This window comes from Arabidopsis lyrata (assembly GCF_000004255.2).
Source record: "Arabidopsis lyrata subsp. lyrata unplaced genomic scaffold ARALYscaffold_6, whole genome shotgun sequence".
In the NCBI taxonomy this organism is placed as follows: Eukaryota; Viridiplantae; Streptophyta; class Magnoliopsida; order Brassicales; family Brassicaceae; genus Arabidopsis; species Arabidopsis lyrata.
The window spans coordinates 9,516,369-9,531,906 of NW_003302550.1; the positions used below are offsets into that span (position 1 = coordinate 9,516,369).

The 15,538-nt window shown below is 38.8% G+C and overlaps 2 protein-coding genes across 6 annotated transcripts; one reads left to right on the forward strand and one right to left on the reverse strand.

Annotated features, from left to right (window-relative positions):
- Window positions 1-1,812: 1,812 nt before the first annotated feature.
- Window positions 1,813-7,891, reverse strand: LOC9310151 (putative SWI/SNF-related matrix-associated actin-dependent regulator of chromatin subfamily A member 3-like 2). Of its 2 annotated transcripts, XM_021021608.1 has the most exons (20): window positions 7,116-7,885; window positions 6,892-7,025; window positions 6,671-6,806; window positions 6,419-6,472; window positions 6,186-6,332; window positions 5,948-6,099; window positions 5,788-5,872; window positions 5,408-5,677; window positions 5,117-5,263; window positions 4,851-5,006; window positions 4,448-4,515; window positions 4,234-4,356; window positions 4,019-4,118; window positions 3,817-3,929; window positions 3,319-3,597; window positions 3,010-3,210; window positions 2,817-2,910; window positions 2,657-2,728; window positions 2,355-2,453; window positions 1,813-2,230 (listed from the first exon to the last, which is right to left on the reverse strand). In XM_021021608.1, exons 1-20 carry the CDS (start codon window positions 7,650-7,652, stop codon window positions 2,108-2,110), a joined length of 3,090 nt encoding a protein of 1,029 aa, XP_020877267.1. In that variant the 5' UTR covers window positions 7,653-7,885; the 3' UTR covers window positions 1,813-2,107. The 2 variants fall into 2 exon arrangements, with proteins under 2 accessions (XP_020877267.1, XP_020877268.1); XM_021021609.1 differs by lacking the exons at window positions 1,813-2,230; window positions 2,355-2,453; window positions 2,657-2,728; window positions 2,817-2,910 and having other exon boundaries at window positions 3,124-3,210; window positions 3,323-3,597; window positions 7,116-7,891.
- Window positions 7,892-8,084: 193 nt separating this feature from the next.
- On the forward strand, window positions 8,085-14,980 carry LOC9310152 (DDT domain-containing protein PTM). Of its 4 annotated transcripts, none has more exons than XM_021021597.1 (9): window positions 8,085-9,338; window positions 9,702-10,409; window positions 10,644-11,565; window positions 11,671-11,950; window positions 12,105-12,229; window positions 12,308-12,774; window positions 12,860-12,888; window positions 13,158-13,640; window positions 13,723-13,846. In XM_021021597.1, exons 1-9 carry the CDS (start codon window positions 8,569-8,571, stop codon window positions 13,749-13,751), a joined length of 3,813 nt encoding a protein of 1,270 aa, XP_020877256.1. In that variant the 5' UTR covers window positions 8,085-8,568; the 3' UTR covers window positions 13,752-13,846. The 4 variants fall into 4 exon arrangements, with proteins under 4 accessions (XP_020877256.1, XP_002872016.1, XP_020877254.1 ...); XM_002871970.2 differs by having other exon boundaries at window positions 8,089-9,338; window positions 13,736-14,980; XM_021021595.1 differs by having other exon boundaries at window positions 8,089-9,338; window positions 9,702-10,387; window positions 10,673-11,565; window positions 13,736-14,980.
- Window positions 14,981-15,538: the final 558 nt, after the last annotated feature.

Here is a 15,538-nt window from a genome sequence, read left to right on the forward strand (position 1 = left end):
AACAAGTCTTACACGCGGACACTCGTAAACCCGATCTCAGCCACCTACAAACAAGAGATCGGTTACCTCCTCGCAAGAGAAAACCAGAAGATCGAACCCACTGCTTCGCCTTGGAGCCAAATCTACACCTCCGAAAGATGCAATAAATGACTAGTAGATGGCTCAGCAACGAATTACCATCCGAAAGAACAAAACCACTAATCGACCTTACCACACGCCAGTCACCACAGACTCGAGAGAAAGCAAAAAGCAGAAGAACTAAGATCCAACAACAACTGACGAGCAAACCTGACAGAAGCAACCAAGAGGACTACCACGAAGGAGATCTAGAACAGATCTGAAACTCAATGAAAACCCCCCAACAAATCTGACGAGCAAGCCAGAAACGCCACCACTTCTCGGATGAGACTACGCCACCATCGATTTAACTACACTCCAATGTCAACATATACACAAAAGAAACACCTAAACAAAAGCAAAGGGTGCCATCACAACACCTTCGACAACTAGGCCAGAAATGACGAAGACGAGAGCCTCAATCGAAGGCGTCGGCCACCAACTCGCTAAAGCCACCCTCGAAGAAAAACAAGACAGAAAGCAAAACTAAAAGGAAAGGGAGAGAAAAAAACGACGCCGGCGCTATGTGAGCCGCCACGCGCCGGTCAAAGACCAGCCAAAGGTGAAGTCCAAGAAGGGGCGGCGAATAGGTTAACGAGAGAGAACTCCAAAAAAGGGAGTCATTAAACATCTTATATAAAAGTTAATTTTATTGATTACTAGATTTTAACCCGCGGTACACCGCGAGATGATTTAATTTTAAAGTTAGTATAAAAATATTTTGTAAATTGTATCTCCTTATAACATATTTATTTATATTATAGTTTATAATTTTTATTAAGTAACGGTATACCACGAGTCCACGAGACAATTATTAATAAACGGAAGATTTAACCTGTATTAAAGCGGTATATAATATTGATTCAAATTCGTCCGCCATATAAATTCTTTCCGAAATATAACCTGTTCCGTAATTTCTTAACCCGTCCCGTGATTTGTTTTTATTTTAAAATTTAATGATTATTTATTATATATAAAAGTTTACAAATCATATTATCCTCTAAGACCACGAGACATTATACCACGGGATAATTTTTGGTTTTATACAATCTTTTCTAAATGAGACTGATTTAATATGTCTAATATTTGTGGTATTAAAAAAAAAGATTTAATCTGTATTGAAGCGGCAGATTAATTATATTTTAATCTTTTTATTATTGTTGATTCAAAAACCCGTCCCGCCAAACCCGTCCGGCAAAAAAACTCATTTATTTTATTAATGTTCTTATTTATGATATGATTCTAAATCATTGTCTAAATATTTTAATCGATGTAGAACGTTGAACACATATTTTCGTCAATTGGATAATATATGTTCGTTTTTAAAATTTCGAATTACAGTATATGCAAAAAAAATTGATTTTTTTTTTTACTTTATGTATTATATGATGATTCAAAACAGTTAAAAACAAATCAAACAAATATGATAGAAGAATCATAATTATAAATCTTAATCAGTTCTTCTAAATATCTAAATTATTAAATATGGAATATCCAGTGTATGAGTTGAGTTAAATATAACCCAACCCAACAAATTTTTTTGTGAAGGAATTTTAAAAACGGGTCGGGTATCCGATATATCCGGAAACATTTTTACCTACCCGTCACCAAAGTGTTGCAAAAATACTAGTATAGATTTCAGTAATCCTTATGAGTCTTTTCACTGTGCAGATTTGTCATATTGAGTTAACTATATAATATAAAGTTACAGTTCACTAAATGAAATAAGTACAAAAAACAACTGATCCTCAGTTACAAAGAGCTTTCTATAACAACAAAACCCAGATAGGTTTATTGTACACTAGGGAACTCTCTCACTACCCATTCCCCCAGAATTGTGTGACAATTGTACATCATATTTCTTGAAAAGAACAAAACCCGTTTTCAGATATACGTTATAATCTCTGATTCTCTTTGCATATAATGTGACAAGTTTCACATAGATAGCATTGTATGATAGACTTCAGGCTTGAAAACAGTTTCTATAGTTTCAGGTAAACAACATCTTGAGTTCCTCTATACGTGCACTTCGTACTTCTTGATCGGTTAAAGCCCCAGAGATCATTCTCTGCTTCCTCGCCTGAACCGCCTCCATTCTCTCCTCAACCGTTCCCTAGGATTCACAAAGAAAAGACATACAAGTTTCTAATGATCAATACTCAGCACCAACATTTGATGGTTTTGGATATAGTATCAATGGGTAAATGAGGATTAATCACTGAGAAAGAAGAGAGTACCTTAACGATGAATCTTCTGATTTTGACTGACTTAGTTTGCCCTATACGATGAATACGCATAACAGCTTGTTCCTCTACTGCTGGGTTCCACCATGGATCCTATAGGAGACAACTTGGTTTTCTTTACAACTGAATCTGCTTCAAAACCTATTCTGTATTGTGCAGTACCCATTCACAAGCTTTTGAAACCCAAGATGGCATGAACTACTACTCGATTTTCATATTTTAGATGAGCTATTACATGGTCTAGATCCTATAGGAACTGATATGATCTTTCACAGATATTAATAGATATGCCATACCATGACAAAAGCATTGGACGCAGCTGTTAGATTTATCCCGACGCCACCAGCTTTTAGAGACATCAACAGCACCTATCCAACAAAGGGACGTGCTAACTTCAATTTCGAAACTAGAAAGTATTAAGTTTTGAACATTGCAATGTAATGCGACTACACTAACCAGGATACTGCCATCTTCGGAAAATTCTTTAAGAACCTTCTCTCGCTGCTGCTGATTTAGCGTGCCATCAAGACGGACAAATGAAAAGTTATTCCTGGAGATAAAATTTTGCTACAATTTAGATTCTTAAAAACAATTTATTCTCATAACTGCCATAGCAAGCCAATATCAGCAAGGTATATAAATGGTATACCGAGAGAGGGGAATTTGGAGGAGATCGAGGAACGCGGTCCACTGGCTAAAGAGAATGCTCTTAGAGCCTGAAGAACGAAGACCTTCAAGCTCCTCTAGAAGAGCAGTTATTTTGGATGATTCCACCCAATTCTTTTCCACATCAACCTGGAATCTACTTTCGGTTGGTGCTGTGATGAGTTCTTGTTTGCTTACAGTTTTCCTGAAAAGCAAAGATTCATCATTATTTGCCAAATTAGACCTTACTCAGACACTCAGTGGAATCAACAGCAAAAGAAAACTAGTAATAGCAGGAAGAACTTCAATATACCTACACACAGGACATAACCCAGTATTAGAATTTCTCCAACTTGCCAAGAGACACTCACGACATAATCTATGAGCACATGGTGTTAATACGGCATCCTCAAATGCTTCAAGGCATATTGGACACTCTCCCTGCTCTCCTTTGCGCAGTTCCTCTACCACCTCCTGAACAAAAGCCTCTGATGGTACATCTTTTCCTTCCCTTTCTAAGCCAGAAGACTTTCCACTAAGGAAACGTTTAGAGAGCTTATTCAGATCAGAGTATTCCGTTGTATCTCCTCGACTGGATGCATGAAAAACAAGAGACTGTTATAAGAAATATGGCAATTGCGTCAATACAATGTCAAACAGAAACAAGGGCTACGGATGCATGTTTCTTATAGCAAATTGCCCATATTGTCTACGATATTTTATACAAGGTCGTGCAATAGATTAAGTAGCCATGGAAGTTAACCCAGCAATGTGTATCTATACTTAAATAAAAAGCCAGTAAAAGCCACACCTCATTACTAAAAATGGGTGATCACAACATTGTCGAAGACGCAAAAGCAGTTCCAGGATCGAAGCATAATTATGAAGAACTTTGCCTTGTTCAACAAATTGATCAAATTTGACCTGAAAAAGATCCGTCAGCATCTTCAGTATAAGGCATCTTAAAAAGAAAAGTTCGAGTAAAAACTAAATAATCCTGAGGAAAACAATACCTTGGATCTTTTAAATAGCGCGTCGTAGAAATCCCTCTCAGACTCCGAGAGTTCACAGTAAATGACCCGTGCATCAGCAGGGGGTAGAACAAGAATCGGCCTAAAGTAAAAAAAGAAGCTTCAGATTAACCGAGGAAACTCAAAGGAAAATATTATGTTTTATAAGCATCAGGAAGTTATACAGATGACTGATCTATTATTTGTAGTATTCCGACCTTCCTTCTCGGTCTGTGCTAGACTTGGTTCTCCTAAGCATGATAGGTTTTAAGATAGACTGCACTAGCTTTAGCCCTCTCTCATCACCCTCTTCAAATGGCTTTTGGACAAGTTTATTCCACCTAAGAATACAAATGTTCCAAACTAACAAGCTTCAGTAATACCATACCAAACGTAATGTGTTTCCAACCTAAGATAGATAAGGACCGTTACCATGCCCAAGTTCCCCATGGTTCAATCCTCAAAAACCGTAGAAGGCTGTATAAATCCTCCAGATTATTCTGTTAATAAGATAAAATGTAAATTAATCACAAAGTTCCTAATATGAAAAACAAATTACTATCCATCATCCATTTAAATGAGCGAAGATATCATGCCAGCAGATATATGAAATAAATCTTCAAAGACAAGTTTGTGAGATAAAGTCGAGACTTGTGTACAAAAAAACATGCACAACAAGTTGATATCCTTCTAAAAGAGATTTAGACCATTCGACAAATGTCCAACTACTAAAATTCTTCTACAGATAGAATGGCAGTGTCCTAAGAAGTTTGGCCTATAGGACAGTCAAGAACAAAGATTTTCTTTCTAAACCCTTGACAAAAAGATCAATCACCTGAATAGGAGTACCCGTAAGACACCACCGCCGATCAGCAACCAGAGCTGCAGCAGCCAAGGAAATTTGGCTTTTTGAGTTTTTGATGGTATGTGCCTCGTCAAGAACAATCCTAAACCATCGAACTGCATAAATTCCTTCATGGTCTGCTGAATTCTAAGAAGAAGAAAAAAAAACAGAGAACATAAGAAAATGTTCATGCGATGCTTTTGTAAACTACATACATGGAATAAGACATGACCCGAAGACTCTTATATGAAAGCTACCTCTTGCGAAAATTCTGATGTTAGAACTCCATATGTGGTGATTACCACATCATTCTGGGAAAGAAGTTTTGCATCCTTTGGCCTGCTCTGCCCATAGTGAACATAGACAGATAGAGACCCCGGCTTTGCATGCATTTCAATCTCTGACTGATCATAAAGCAGGAGCAAGAAAATATTAGCTGACACAAGGAAAGACAAAGAATAATTATAAACTTTGACGGATAACCAAACTATAGTGTTCACGTGCATTAAGCATGGAAATAAATTATTAGCATCAGACGTATATAATACCTTCCACTGTCCTAAAAGTGTCATCGGACATACAATCAGGTTACCACCATTTTGAAGTACACTTTTTTGTGCAAGAAGCTTCTTATCAAAGCCTGGAAATTTGGTTGCCTTCACTGGGGGACTAGTGAGCCCATCTACAGAACTACTGATCACTTTGTCTCCTTCATAGTTGGGGCATAGAAACCCAGTTGATGCAGCTTTCCAAGAATGGGCAATTAAAAGGGATATGGTCATTACGGTCTTTCCGAGACCCATTGCGTCTGCTAAAATCTACGTAAGTGTTATGACATAATCTTATTACAAAACAGCTATATAACAAAGTGACAAAATCTAGAAGATAAATCAAAGAAATTTTTATAGGTGGGGTATTGAGATCATACTCCTCCTCTTGCCATTTGAAGTGTGCTAGGGAAGTGTATTGTAGCATCACCGGTAAAAGAATTCAGGTAGACAACAAGTTCCCTCCTATTGACATAAACAGATAGTAAATATCTTATCTGACTGGCACTAACTTTGGCAGGCAATAGAAACATCGCTCACTTGTCTGCTAAACAGTATGCTTCCCAACATGGGTGAAGCATTGTTGCTTCTTCATCAGTGCACTTTCCTTTCTCCAGTTGGGTCATCCAATGAAGTGCTTGCTTTTGGTATGGACGAAGCTCACACAAAAGTTTATGTGGAGTTTCCATTTCCTGTTGTAAAACTTCTCACGTAATTATCCAAAGGAGATTTCTAATGGCGGATATAAGAAAGCAAAAAGTCTTGGAAATGAGAATACCTTTAATCCAGAACTGTCACCAACACCAACAATGTTATCAAGATCACCATCACTGATACACTGCTCATTTTCATCTCCGTTTGCATCTTGATTCATATTCTTGACCTTGTTTAGCTGAAGCAACGAAGTAGGAATAGCAGAACCATCCTATTTCCAAAGGAGCAGACAGCAAATGACAAGCTTTACAAGCAAGAAGTCAAAGTTTAAGATGCTGATATAAAAGTAATTTTTACCTTGGAACTCAAAGGTCGCTTCTTAGAGGACAAATCCTCTGGAGTAAACTCTGCCTAAATATGGTGAAGAAACAAATAATGATTTTCACAAATAAACATCCCACTAAAATAAAATCAAAATGATAGAGATATTTCTTTGTCATCTCAAGAAAATTCAGAGTCACATCATAAGAGAAGTATATGGGAACTACAAACTGCAATCTATAAAAGAGTCAGCAATTCAAAATGTTATAGGCAAGGAAAAATCATTACCTTCTTAAAGGGGATCAAACCGAGTAACCGAAAGAGATTTGGGAGAGGATGGAACATTGATTCCTCTGCCGTATTACTGGCCGTTTTAAATGAAGTCGCACTATGCTTTTGAAACATGGAACTATTAATGTACACGCTGTATCAAAACAAACTCACCACTTCAAAAACTAATCCATCTTTCCTGGAATTGTCAACTGAAACACAAAATCTTGTATGCATACCTTACAGAAAGAAGAATTGTGTCCATGATGCTCAATGCTTCAGGCGCCGACTTACAACTCCCTTCTATCTTAATTTTCTTGTCTCTCACAAGCGGTAGAAGACACCGAGCCCACTCGTTTGGAATTCTACCAATCTACCACAAGATTCCATCATAGTTCTGTAACAATCCCCATCTAACAGACATGAAAAACTTAACACAGCAGATAAAAAAATTAAAACACACCTCTCCTGAATCCATTGTAGAGAACCTGACGATATCAGAAGCACCACGCAAAGCTGGCCTCCCCCGTCCAAAGCCGCGCTTCCCAGGCGTAGTCTCAGGCTTTAATCCTTTACTATGCGGAAATGTGAACACCAATTCGTCACCGGACTTCAATTTCCTTCCTTTACATGTCGATAACCCCCCCAATTCAGAACAACCCACAAACCACCACTCATTCCCTGAAACACTCTCTTCTCCTCCACCATTAACACTCTCGTCTTCTTCCTCCACGAGATGAGTCACTCCAACACTTGCGCTGTCACCAAAAGAACAGCCCTTTATTCGATTCTCGACTCTCTTCCCTCCATTAGAGCCGCTCGGGATAGGAGTGGCTACATCAGGTTTGCCGAAACTTGGAGTATCGAAGATTATATTGATAGCAGCCGTTGGATCACGGTTCGACATGTGTAAAGCCCTGATTATATCCATGTCTGAGTAATCGGAACCCACGACTGATCTGACGGTGGAAACAAGATCGTCTGAGACTTTTGTTCCCATTTCAAAACCCTAATCCTACAATTTCAGGGGGAAATCTCGAAACTTTCTAGAAATTTCAAAGAAATTGTGGCTAAAGACGCGAAAACAAGAAAAACCCAATGAACAGAGCGAACTAGAAATTGAAGCAGATCGACGACGGCGTACGAAATCTGCCGGAACCGAGAAACGCGCGTAAATTAGCGACGAGTCTCTCAAACTCCCGCCAGTATACTGTTTTCTTTTTTTTCTTTATAATTTAAAGGGATAAAAATAAAATATAAAACGACGACATTTTAAGGCTTAATTTTGAATGGTTTGGGGTGTTAAATTAAACGACAACGTTTATAGATATCCAACGGGTCTTAATCCGGGTAACCCGATTCCCGAGTTGAACTCAGTTAAATAATATCTGCTATTAGAACTCAGAAGTGAGAAGTGAGAAGTAAGAGCCATTCGACACGATTGAAAAAGCTCATCTTTTTATTTCTCTCTCTCTCTCTCTCTCTTGGTTACCTAAGCTCTCTAAGTACATCATTAATGGTGGTTATCAAAATCTAGCATATGTTCCAAGTTCAAAAAAAGTGAAAAGATTTCAGATTTTGTCACTGGATCATGGCTCTGATTTCTTTCGCTTCAGCTTTGAATCTGCAGGAGCTTCGTGGATCTTAGATTGTGCTTCAGCTTTGAGTGACGATGAGTAATGGAGGAAAGACTCTAGAGCAGGCAGAGTCTCTTTTATAATGAGGAATGCTTGTAGTTTAAATGGAACTGTGTGTCGTTTTTATGTTATCTCTAAGTTGGATTGCTTGTAGTTCTGAAAGGAGCATGACCATTTTAGGGTTGGTTATTCATATCTAAGCAATTAAGAAGATATTTCCAGATCCCTAGCATCTCCTTCTCTCTTGTTCTCGATCCTTGTTCTCTTCTTCGTTTCTTGATGGAAGGGAAGGTGGCTAGACCTAGAGGTAGACCGAGGAAACGACCCAGACCAGAGGATCATAATGGGGTATCTAATCGAGGGAAGAGGCCGGTTTTAGAGATGAAAGTGGCTGTACCTAGATCTCTTCTTGGTTGCTATGTGTTGAAAGATCTTGATGACTCTAGAGTTTTTCTTGGCAAGATTGTTTCTTACAAGAGTGGCTTGTACAGAGTTGTATATGAGGATGGTGATTTTGAGGATTTGGAAACTCGTTATCTTCGCCAGTTGATTATTGGGGATAGTTACTTTGATGATGAATTACGTGCTAGAAGGAGTAAATTAGACGACTTTATACTGAAGAATGACGAAAAGAAGAAAACAGATTGCTTGAAGAACAAAGGAGTTGAGGTGCCCACATGTACTAGCCCAAGTCCTGTGGCACAAGTTGAAAGTGGTTGTTGTTCACCTGAGTGTGAAGATAACATAGATCCAGATTCCGAAACTATGTCTCCTCTTGTTCCACCAGTGGAGTTGCCTTCTTCATCAGGAACAATTGGTATCCCTGAGGAGGCTGTGGTGTATCTATTATCTGTGTATGGGTTCTTTAGATCATTCAGTGTTCAGTTATATATCTGCCCTTTTGGATTGGATGATTTTGTCGGAGCATTAAATTTCTTAGGACCAAATTCTTTGCTGGATGCCATTCATCTTGCCTTGATGCGAGCACTCAAAGGTCATCTTGAGAGACTTTCCTCTGAAGGGTCTGAAGTGGCTTCAAAATGCTTGAGGTAAGCACAGACAACTTTTGTTCTTTACAGTTTTCAACAGATGTTCTTGATTTTGTATCTTTTCTGAGGTGTTTCAAGTTAACTTTCCTATATCCTTACTTTTTTAAGTGAATTAATTATTCTGTGAAACAGTAGAATTAGTTTGTTGGCTAGAAACAGTAGAATTACTGACATTATTTTTCAAGCTAGTGAATATACATTATTTTCTTATGTGTGCATCATGCAACAAACCTTTTATCACAGCTAGGAGAAAAAGGGACTGCAATATAAGCCTCTTATTCTTAGTTTAGGTGAAGTTTGTTTTAGGATCTCCCATATCTTAGTGGATAACAATTCGGGGATTTGTTGCATTGCCATCTGCAGGTGCATTGATTGGAGCTTGCTCGATGCGCTAACTTGGCCTGTTTATTTGGTTCAGTACTTTGCTGCCATGGGACATGCAAGTGGGCCTCTCTGGAGAGTTTTTAATGAATTTGTTGTGGAGAAGGAGTATTATTCGTCACCCGTAGTAATGAAGTTGAAGATCCTGCAAATTCTGTGTGATGACGTTTTTGATGTAGCAGATATAAGAGCTGAAATGGATACTCGAGAAGAATCTGAAGTTGGATTTGATCCTGATGGAGTTACTGCTGAACTTCCTGAAAATGGACCTAGAAGGGTCCACCCCAGATTTGCTAAAACCTCAGCTTGCAAGGAGAAAGAGCTTAGTGAATTTGTTGCAGTGAACCATGGGATAAGTTCACTGAACGAGTCAAAAAACTTGAGTTCAAGATATACTGATTGTGGTCCTAATGGAGATAGCTCAGATCTGGATGGAAACAGTGATGAATGTAGGCTCTGTGGCATGGATGGAACGTTGCTGTGTTGTGATGGATGCCCTTTAGCATATCACTCAAGATGCATCGGTGTGGTCAAAATGTATATACCAGATGGGCCGTGGTATTGTCCAGAATGCACTATAAAAAAAATGGGGCCAACTGTTGCTCATAAAACGTCACTCAGGGGAGCAGTGTATTTTGGAGTGGATCCACATGGGCGACTCTTTTTGGGTACATGCAATCACTTACTGGTGTATGTTTTCGACGCTTTATTTCAGATACTTTGCCTTTCAAATTTATGGAAATAGAACTGATCTTTCAATTCTATATCTCCATATTCATTTAGATTCTCATGGAAAGTTGTTTCTGTACTTTATAGTTTAATAATTCTCACTCATCAGCTTGTCTAGATTTTACTTATAGTTGGAAAACCAATATTATGAATTATTTTTTGTGGATGCTGATGATTATTTCGCTTATATCACAGGCTTAAAATTTATGTCAATGCGGATGCAGATATCAAATATTACAATGCCACCGACCTTCCAAAAGTTGTCCTGGTGCTTTTGTCTGCAACGAACCATAGAATGGAATATCTGTATATATGCAAAGCGATCTCACAATACTGGGATCTGCCTGGAGATGTGATCTCTTATCTGAGAGCAGTGGAGACTGATTTATCTCACATGCAAAAAGAAGGGGGTGGCGAGGTGTCAGACATAGTTAAGCCAGATAGTGCAAGTAGTTCCAGTGGAAATCTTATTCAAAATGCGGTTGGCCTCCACCCATCTGCTTCAGGCTATGCTGGCGGTCCTGTTTTACCAAGATCAAATGGAGCGCAAGAGAAGAATTTGGTTGCACTCAGTACACAGAAGGGTTTATCTTTTAAACCTCATGCTTACGTTAATCATTACACAAATGGAGAATTGGCTGCATCAGCTGGTGCTACTTTGGCTGTCCTATTATCAGAGGAAACCCATGAACCTGATCTACACAAGTTTAGTAATGCCAAGAAAGCTGCTTCAAGTAACATCTTGCTACAGGTGAAAGCATTTTCGATAGTAGCCTCGAGTTTCTTCTGGCCAAGTCCTGATAAGAAGGAAATTACCAGGGAAAGGTGTGGATGGTGTCATTCTTGCAAACTCACATCAGCAAGTAGGAGAGGATGCATGTTAAATGCAGCTGTAACAGGGGCAACCAAAAGTGCTATGAAAATCTACAGTGGCCTTTTTCCTTTAAAGAACGGGGAGGGAGTACTTTCTAGTATCACAGCATATATCCTCTATCTCGAGGAAAGCTTACGTGGTCTCATTGCGGGGCCATTTCTTATTGAGAGTCTTAGGTATCAGTGGCGTAAGAAGTTAGAGGAAGCTTCAACATGCAAAGCGATGAAATCCCTCCTGCTTGAAGTAAGAATTTTTTTTTTTCATTCTAAAACATTTCTGTTCTTATTCACTTTATTTTGCTATTAAACCAAATATTGGCATGATATGGTTCATTTTAATTGTTCACAGCTTGAGGAAAACATTTGCAGTATTGCTCTGTCAAGCGACTGGCTTAAACAAATTGATGATTGGTTGATAGAACATTCTATCTTTCAAAGCGCTCCAGATACTGTTGGGGCCACACAGAAACGTAGACCTGGTAAGAGGAAGCAGAGGAACCAGGCTGAAATTACAGCCCAAGGTTCTGATGATGATAGCTTTACTTGGTGGCGAGGGGGGAAGTTATCAAAAGTTATACTCCTCAAGGCAGTCGTGTCGAAGCCTAAGATAAGGAAAGCAGCTTGGCAAGGTAACCTTGATTGGTTATGTTTTTTGTGCTTGTGAACAATTCTCACGTATACATCCGTGTTTCTTATAGTTTTTTCTTTTTTGATACTTCTACCTGAGATATCTTATTTGATTTCACTCTGGGGATAGTGCCAATATGTTTTTTTTTCCATTAGGTGGTATGAAAAAGTTACCTGAATTTAATTATGGTGATGGCTCTTACATTCCTAAAAGAAGCAGGCGGTCTATTTGGAAAGCCGCAGTTGAAAGTAGCAAAAACATTTCTCAGCTTGCTCTTCAGGTTTGTCTTCTATTATCAATGCTTATTCAAATGATTCTGTGTTTATTAATCCCCTGAAATTCAACTGAATTGGGCCAGGTTAGATACCTGGATATGAATATAAGATGGAGTGAACTTGTACGCCCAGAGCAAAACGTGCAAGATGTTAAAGGTCCAGAGACAGAGGCTGCTATTTTCAGGAACGCTAGTATTTGTGACAAGAAGATTATAGATAACAAGGTTAGATATGGAGTTGTCTTTGGGAATCAAAAGCATCTTCCATCCCGTGTCATGAAGAATGTCATTGAAGTCGAGAAAACTGAAGATAGAGACGAAAAGTATTGGTTTCATGAAGCACGCGTTCCCCTATATTTGATCAAAGAATATGAAGAAAGTTTGCATAGGGTAAACATACCTTTTATCAAGAAGCCATCAAGAAAAATATCGAAGCTCCAGAAAAGGCAACTAAAAGCTTCTCGAGCGAACATATTTTCTTATCTAGCCTCGCGGAGGGACAACACGGAGAAGTGTTCTTGTGCGTCATGCCATCTCGATGTTTTTTTGAGGTATTTTCTTTAGCTTTTTTCACCTTTCAGGATGCTTCTAAATAGATCATATTAATTTTTGTTCCCGTCCTCTACATGTCTATAGGGATTCAACAACATGCAGTACTTGCCAAGGTACACTACACTTGCCTTTTTATTTGTTTTTACCTCTTAAAGTTATTCTATTGCATTTCTAGTTTTTTTTTTTCTCACCCTCTGCTTTTATTTCTTTGCTTTGCTTTGTATATAAATTCTCATGCATTTAATATTTGTTTATCACTTTATTATGGGTGGACCTGATCGATTTTTATATGAAATTTGACAAGATTATAGTACTCTGTTTTTCTAAATCTTTCTTTGGGAAATTTAGCTGAATAATTGTTGATTTTCTTTTTGCCTCTTAGGTTTCTGTCACAAGGAATGTACTATGAGTACACAACACACAACTGGTCAGGTGGAAATTTTGGTAACCTGCAAACGGTGCTACCTTGCAAGAGCACGTTCACTAATCAATATCAATCACAGACCTCCAACAACACCCACTGTCCTGATCAACGGACAAGTTCAAAATGCAGTCACTTCAGTCACGAAGACACAGATTAAGCCTCTTAATCAACAGTTACCATCTCCCAAAATACGCGACAATGCTTCAGGAGTTAAACAAATCACTCCTGATTTCAATTTGGCACCGAAGAGTAAACACAAGACATTGTCTTGGGGAGTCATATGGAGAAAAAAGAACTTGGCAGACACAGGTGTTAGTTTCAGACATCAAAATGTTCTGTTGGGTGCACGATCTGATCAGCCGAACCTGCAACCAGTTTGCTGGGTCTGCAAACTGCCGTATAATCCTGGCCTAACATATATTCACTGTACAAGTTGTGACAGTAAGAATAATTTACTCACTCTAAATACTGAAGTGTATATTTCGTCAATGCCACCAATTTGCATTTATAAATCTAATAGTAGTATCTGTATGCAGAGTGGTACCACATTGAAGCGATTAAGCTCGAGGAGTCAAAAATTCCTGAAGTTGTTGGTTTCAAGTGTTGCAAATGCCGTCGTATACGATCACCAGATTGCCCTTACATGGATCCCAAACTCAAGGAACAGAAGCAGATGAAACAAGTATTCTTCAGGAGGCAGAAACATGGGCAAGGAAATATCGGAATAGATTCTGATTCCGATAGAATGTCTGAACCGAAAGACTCGATGCCATCTACTCCCTCGTCTCTCTTCGAAGATACGTTTGTTCCAGAGGATGATCCTCTCTTGGTGTCAGTTTCTAAAATCGAACAAATTACACCTAACAGTTTGGATGTGGACTGGAAAGGGGATGGTTCGGTGCCGGTACCCCAGAAGCTACAAGTTAGGAGACAAGTGAAACCTGAAGAGACAGACGGGAATAATAATCTTTCTTGTAGCGAGTTTTCAATGCATCCTGAATCAATGCCTGTTGTGAAACCAGAAACGGAGCCAACATTGCCTGTCATGGAATGGGATGCATCTGGCAACAACAACAACATGGTCGAAGGAGAGCTAATGTTTGACTACGAAGACATGGAATTCGAACCCCAAACATATTTCTCGCTGACCGAGTTACTCACAACAGATGATAGTGGCCAGTACGATGGATATGGAGATGACAAGGATGCTTCAGGAATAACAGATAACCCAAACCCTCAGGTTGAGGCAATGGAACAGTGCACATCATTTCTCTATGACAATACAATTCCATGTCAGATATGCATGCATGTGGAGCCAGGACCTGATCTCACATGTCAGACTTGTACTATGACAATACATTCCCACTGTTCTCCATGGGAGGAGGAATCTACTTGCATAGGAGGTAGCTGGAGATGTGGTCGTTGCCGTGAGTGGATGTAGGTGGCGGCTTTTCTCCTCCCAAAGTTAAGTTTCGACTCATTCTTTTTTGTTTTCATTTTCTGGCTATTGGCTAGGCCCCATCTGTGCTGCTATTTTGTGGTTATTGATGAATGCAAAGAATACGTATTGTCAATAGAAGTAAATTAAATTTGTATGAAAATAAATTGAAAGTTCTCCTTGCAATGGCAGAGGATAAGCTCAGTTTGTTCTTGGTACTGCAAAGGAGATTCTGAATTCCTTTGATGTACACTTGTTGATGAAGTTTGGAACATCTTTGTAAGACCTAGTGGTCGAGACAATAGTATACCAAGTCTGGAATGATAATAGTAGATGTAGATGAGACCATTGGTTCAGTCATAAAGCATTGCAGATTTAGTGGATGATTGGTTCGGCTTGGATAAGAGTTGTTGATAGGATAAGCGGAGGCATAAGTTTCTTTCCCAACTTTAATTGGATGACGTGGGAGGCAAAGAGCATGACCATAACGAGTGAGATGGCAAACTGTCACCATTATCGCTGAGAAAGATCATAGCCTCCAAAACACTTCGTGGACGGTGATTCTCAACCTCTCCATGGACAATTGTGATTTTTTATATATATCAAAAATTCAGCAGATCTAAATCACATATATGAAAGATGTGCTTATCTTTCTGACACATCAGCACTTAAAAGCTTGGCACGTGTCTGTTAGATTTAGCTCTGTAATCGCAACTCTTGAAGGAAAAAACAAGTATGACAAAACGATTGCAACGGAGACAAACAAAAACTGATAAACTCCTTCCTCGACATCACATCGTCATCAAGAGAAGAATCCAATTTCTTCCTTGAAGAAATGCTGAAACCCTCTCTTCCTCATGTTGCTATTCATCATCCATGTTCACACAGAAAATTTGTGAAG

Coding starts and splice junctions, on each gene's coding strand:
- LOC9310151 (XM_021021608.1), bottom strand. CDS start 7,652: ATGGGAACAAAAGTCTCAGACGATCTTGTTTCCACCGTCAGATCAGTC. Junction 7,026..7,115: donor CTACAATGGATTCAGGAGAG/GTGTGTTTTAAT, acceptor ATCTTGTGGTAG/ATTGGTAGAATTCCAAACGA. Junction 6,333..6,418: donor AGCGACCTTTGAGTTCCAAG/GTAAAAATTACT, acceptor CTTTGGAAATAG/GATGGTTCTGCTATTCCTAC.
- LOC9310152 (XM_002871970.2), top strand. CDS start 8,569: ATGGAAGGGAAGGTGGCTAGACCTAGAGGTAGACCGAGGAAACGACCC. Junction 9,339..9,701: donor GTGGCTTCAAAATGCTTGAG/GTAAGCACAGAC, acceptor TGCCATCTGCAG/GTGCATTGATTGGAGCTTGC. Junction 13,641..13,735: donor TCACTGTACAAGTTGTGACA/GTAAGAATAATT, acceptor ATCTGTATGCAG/AGTGGTACCACATTGAAGCG.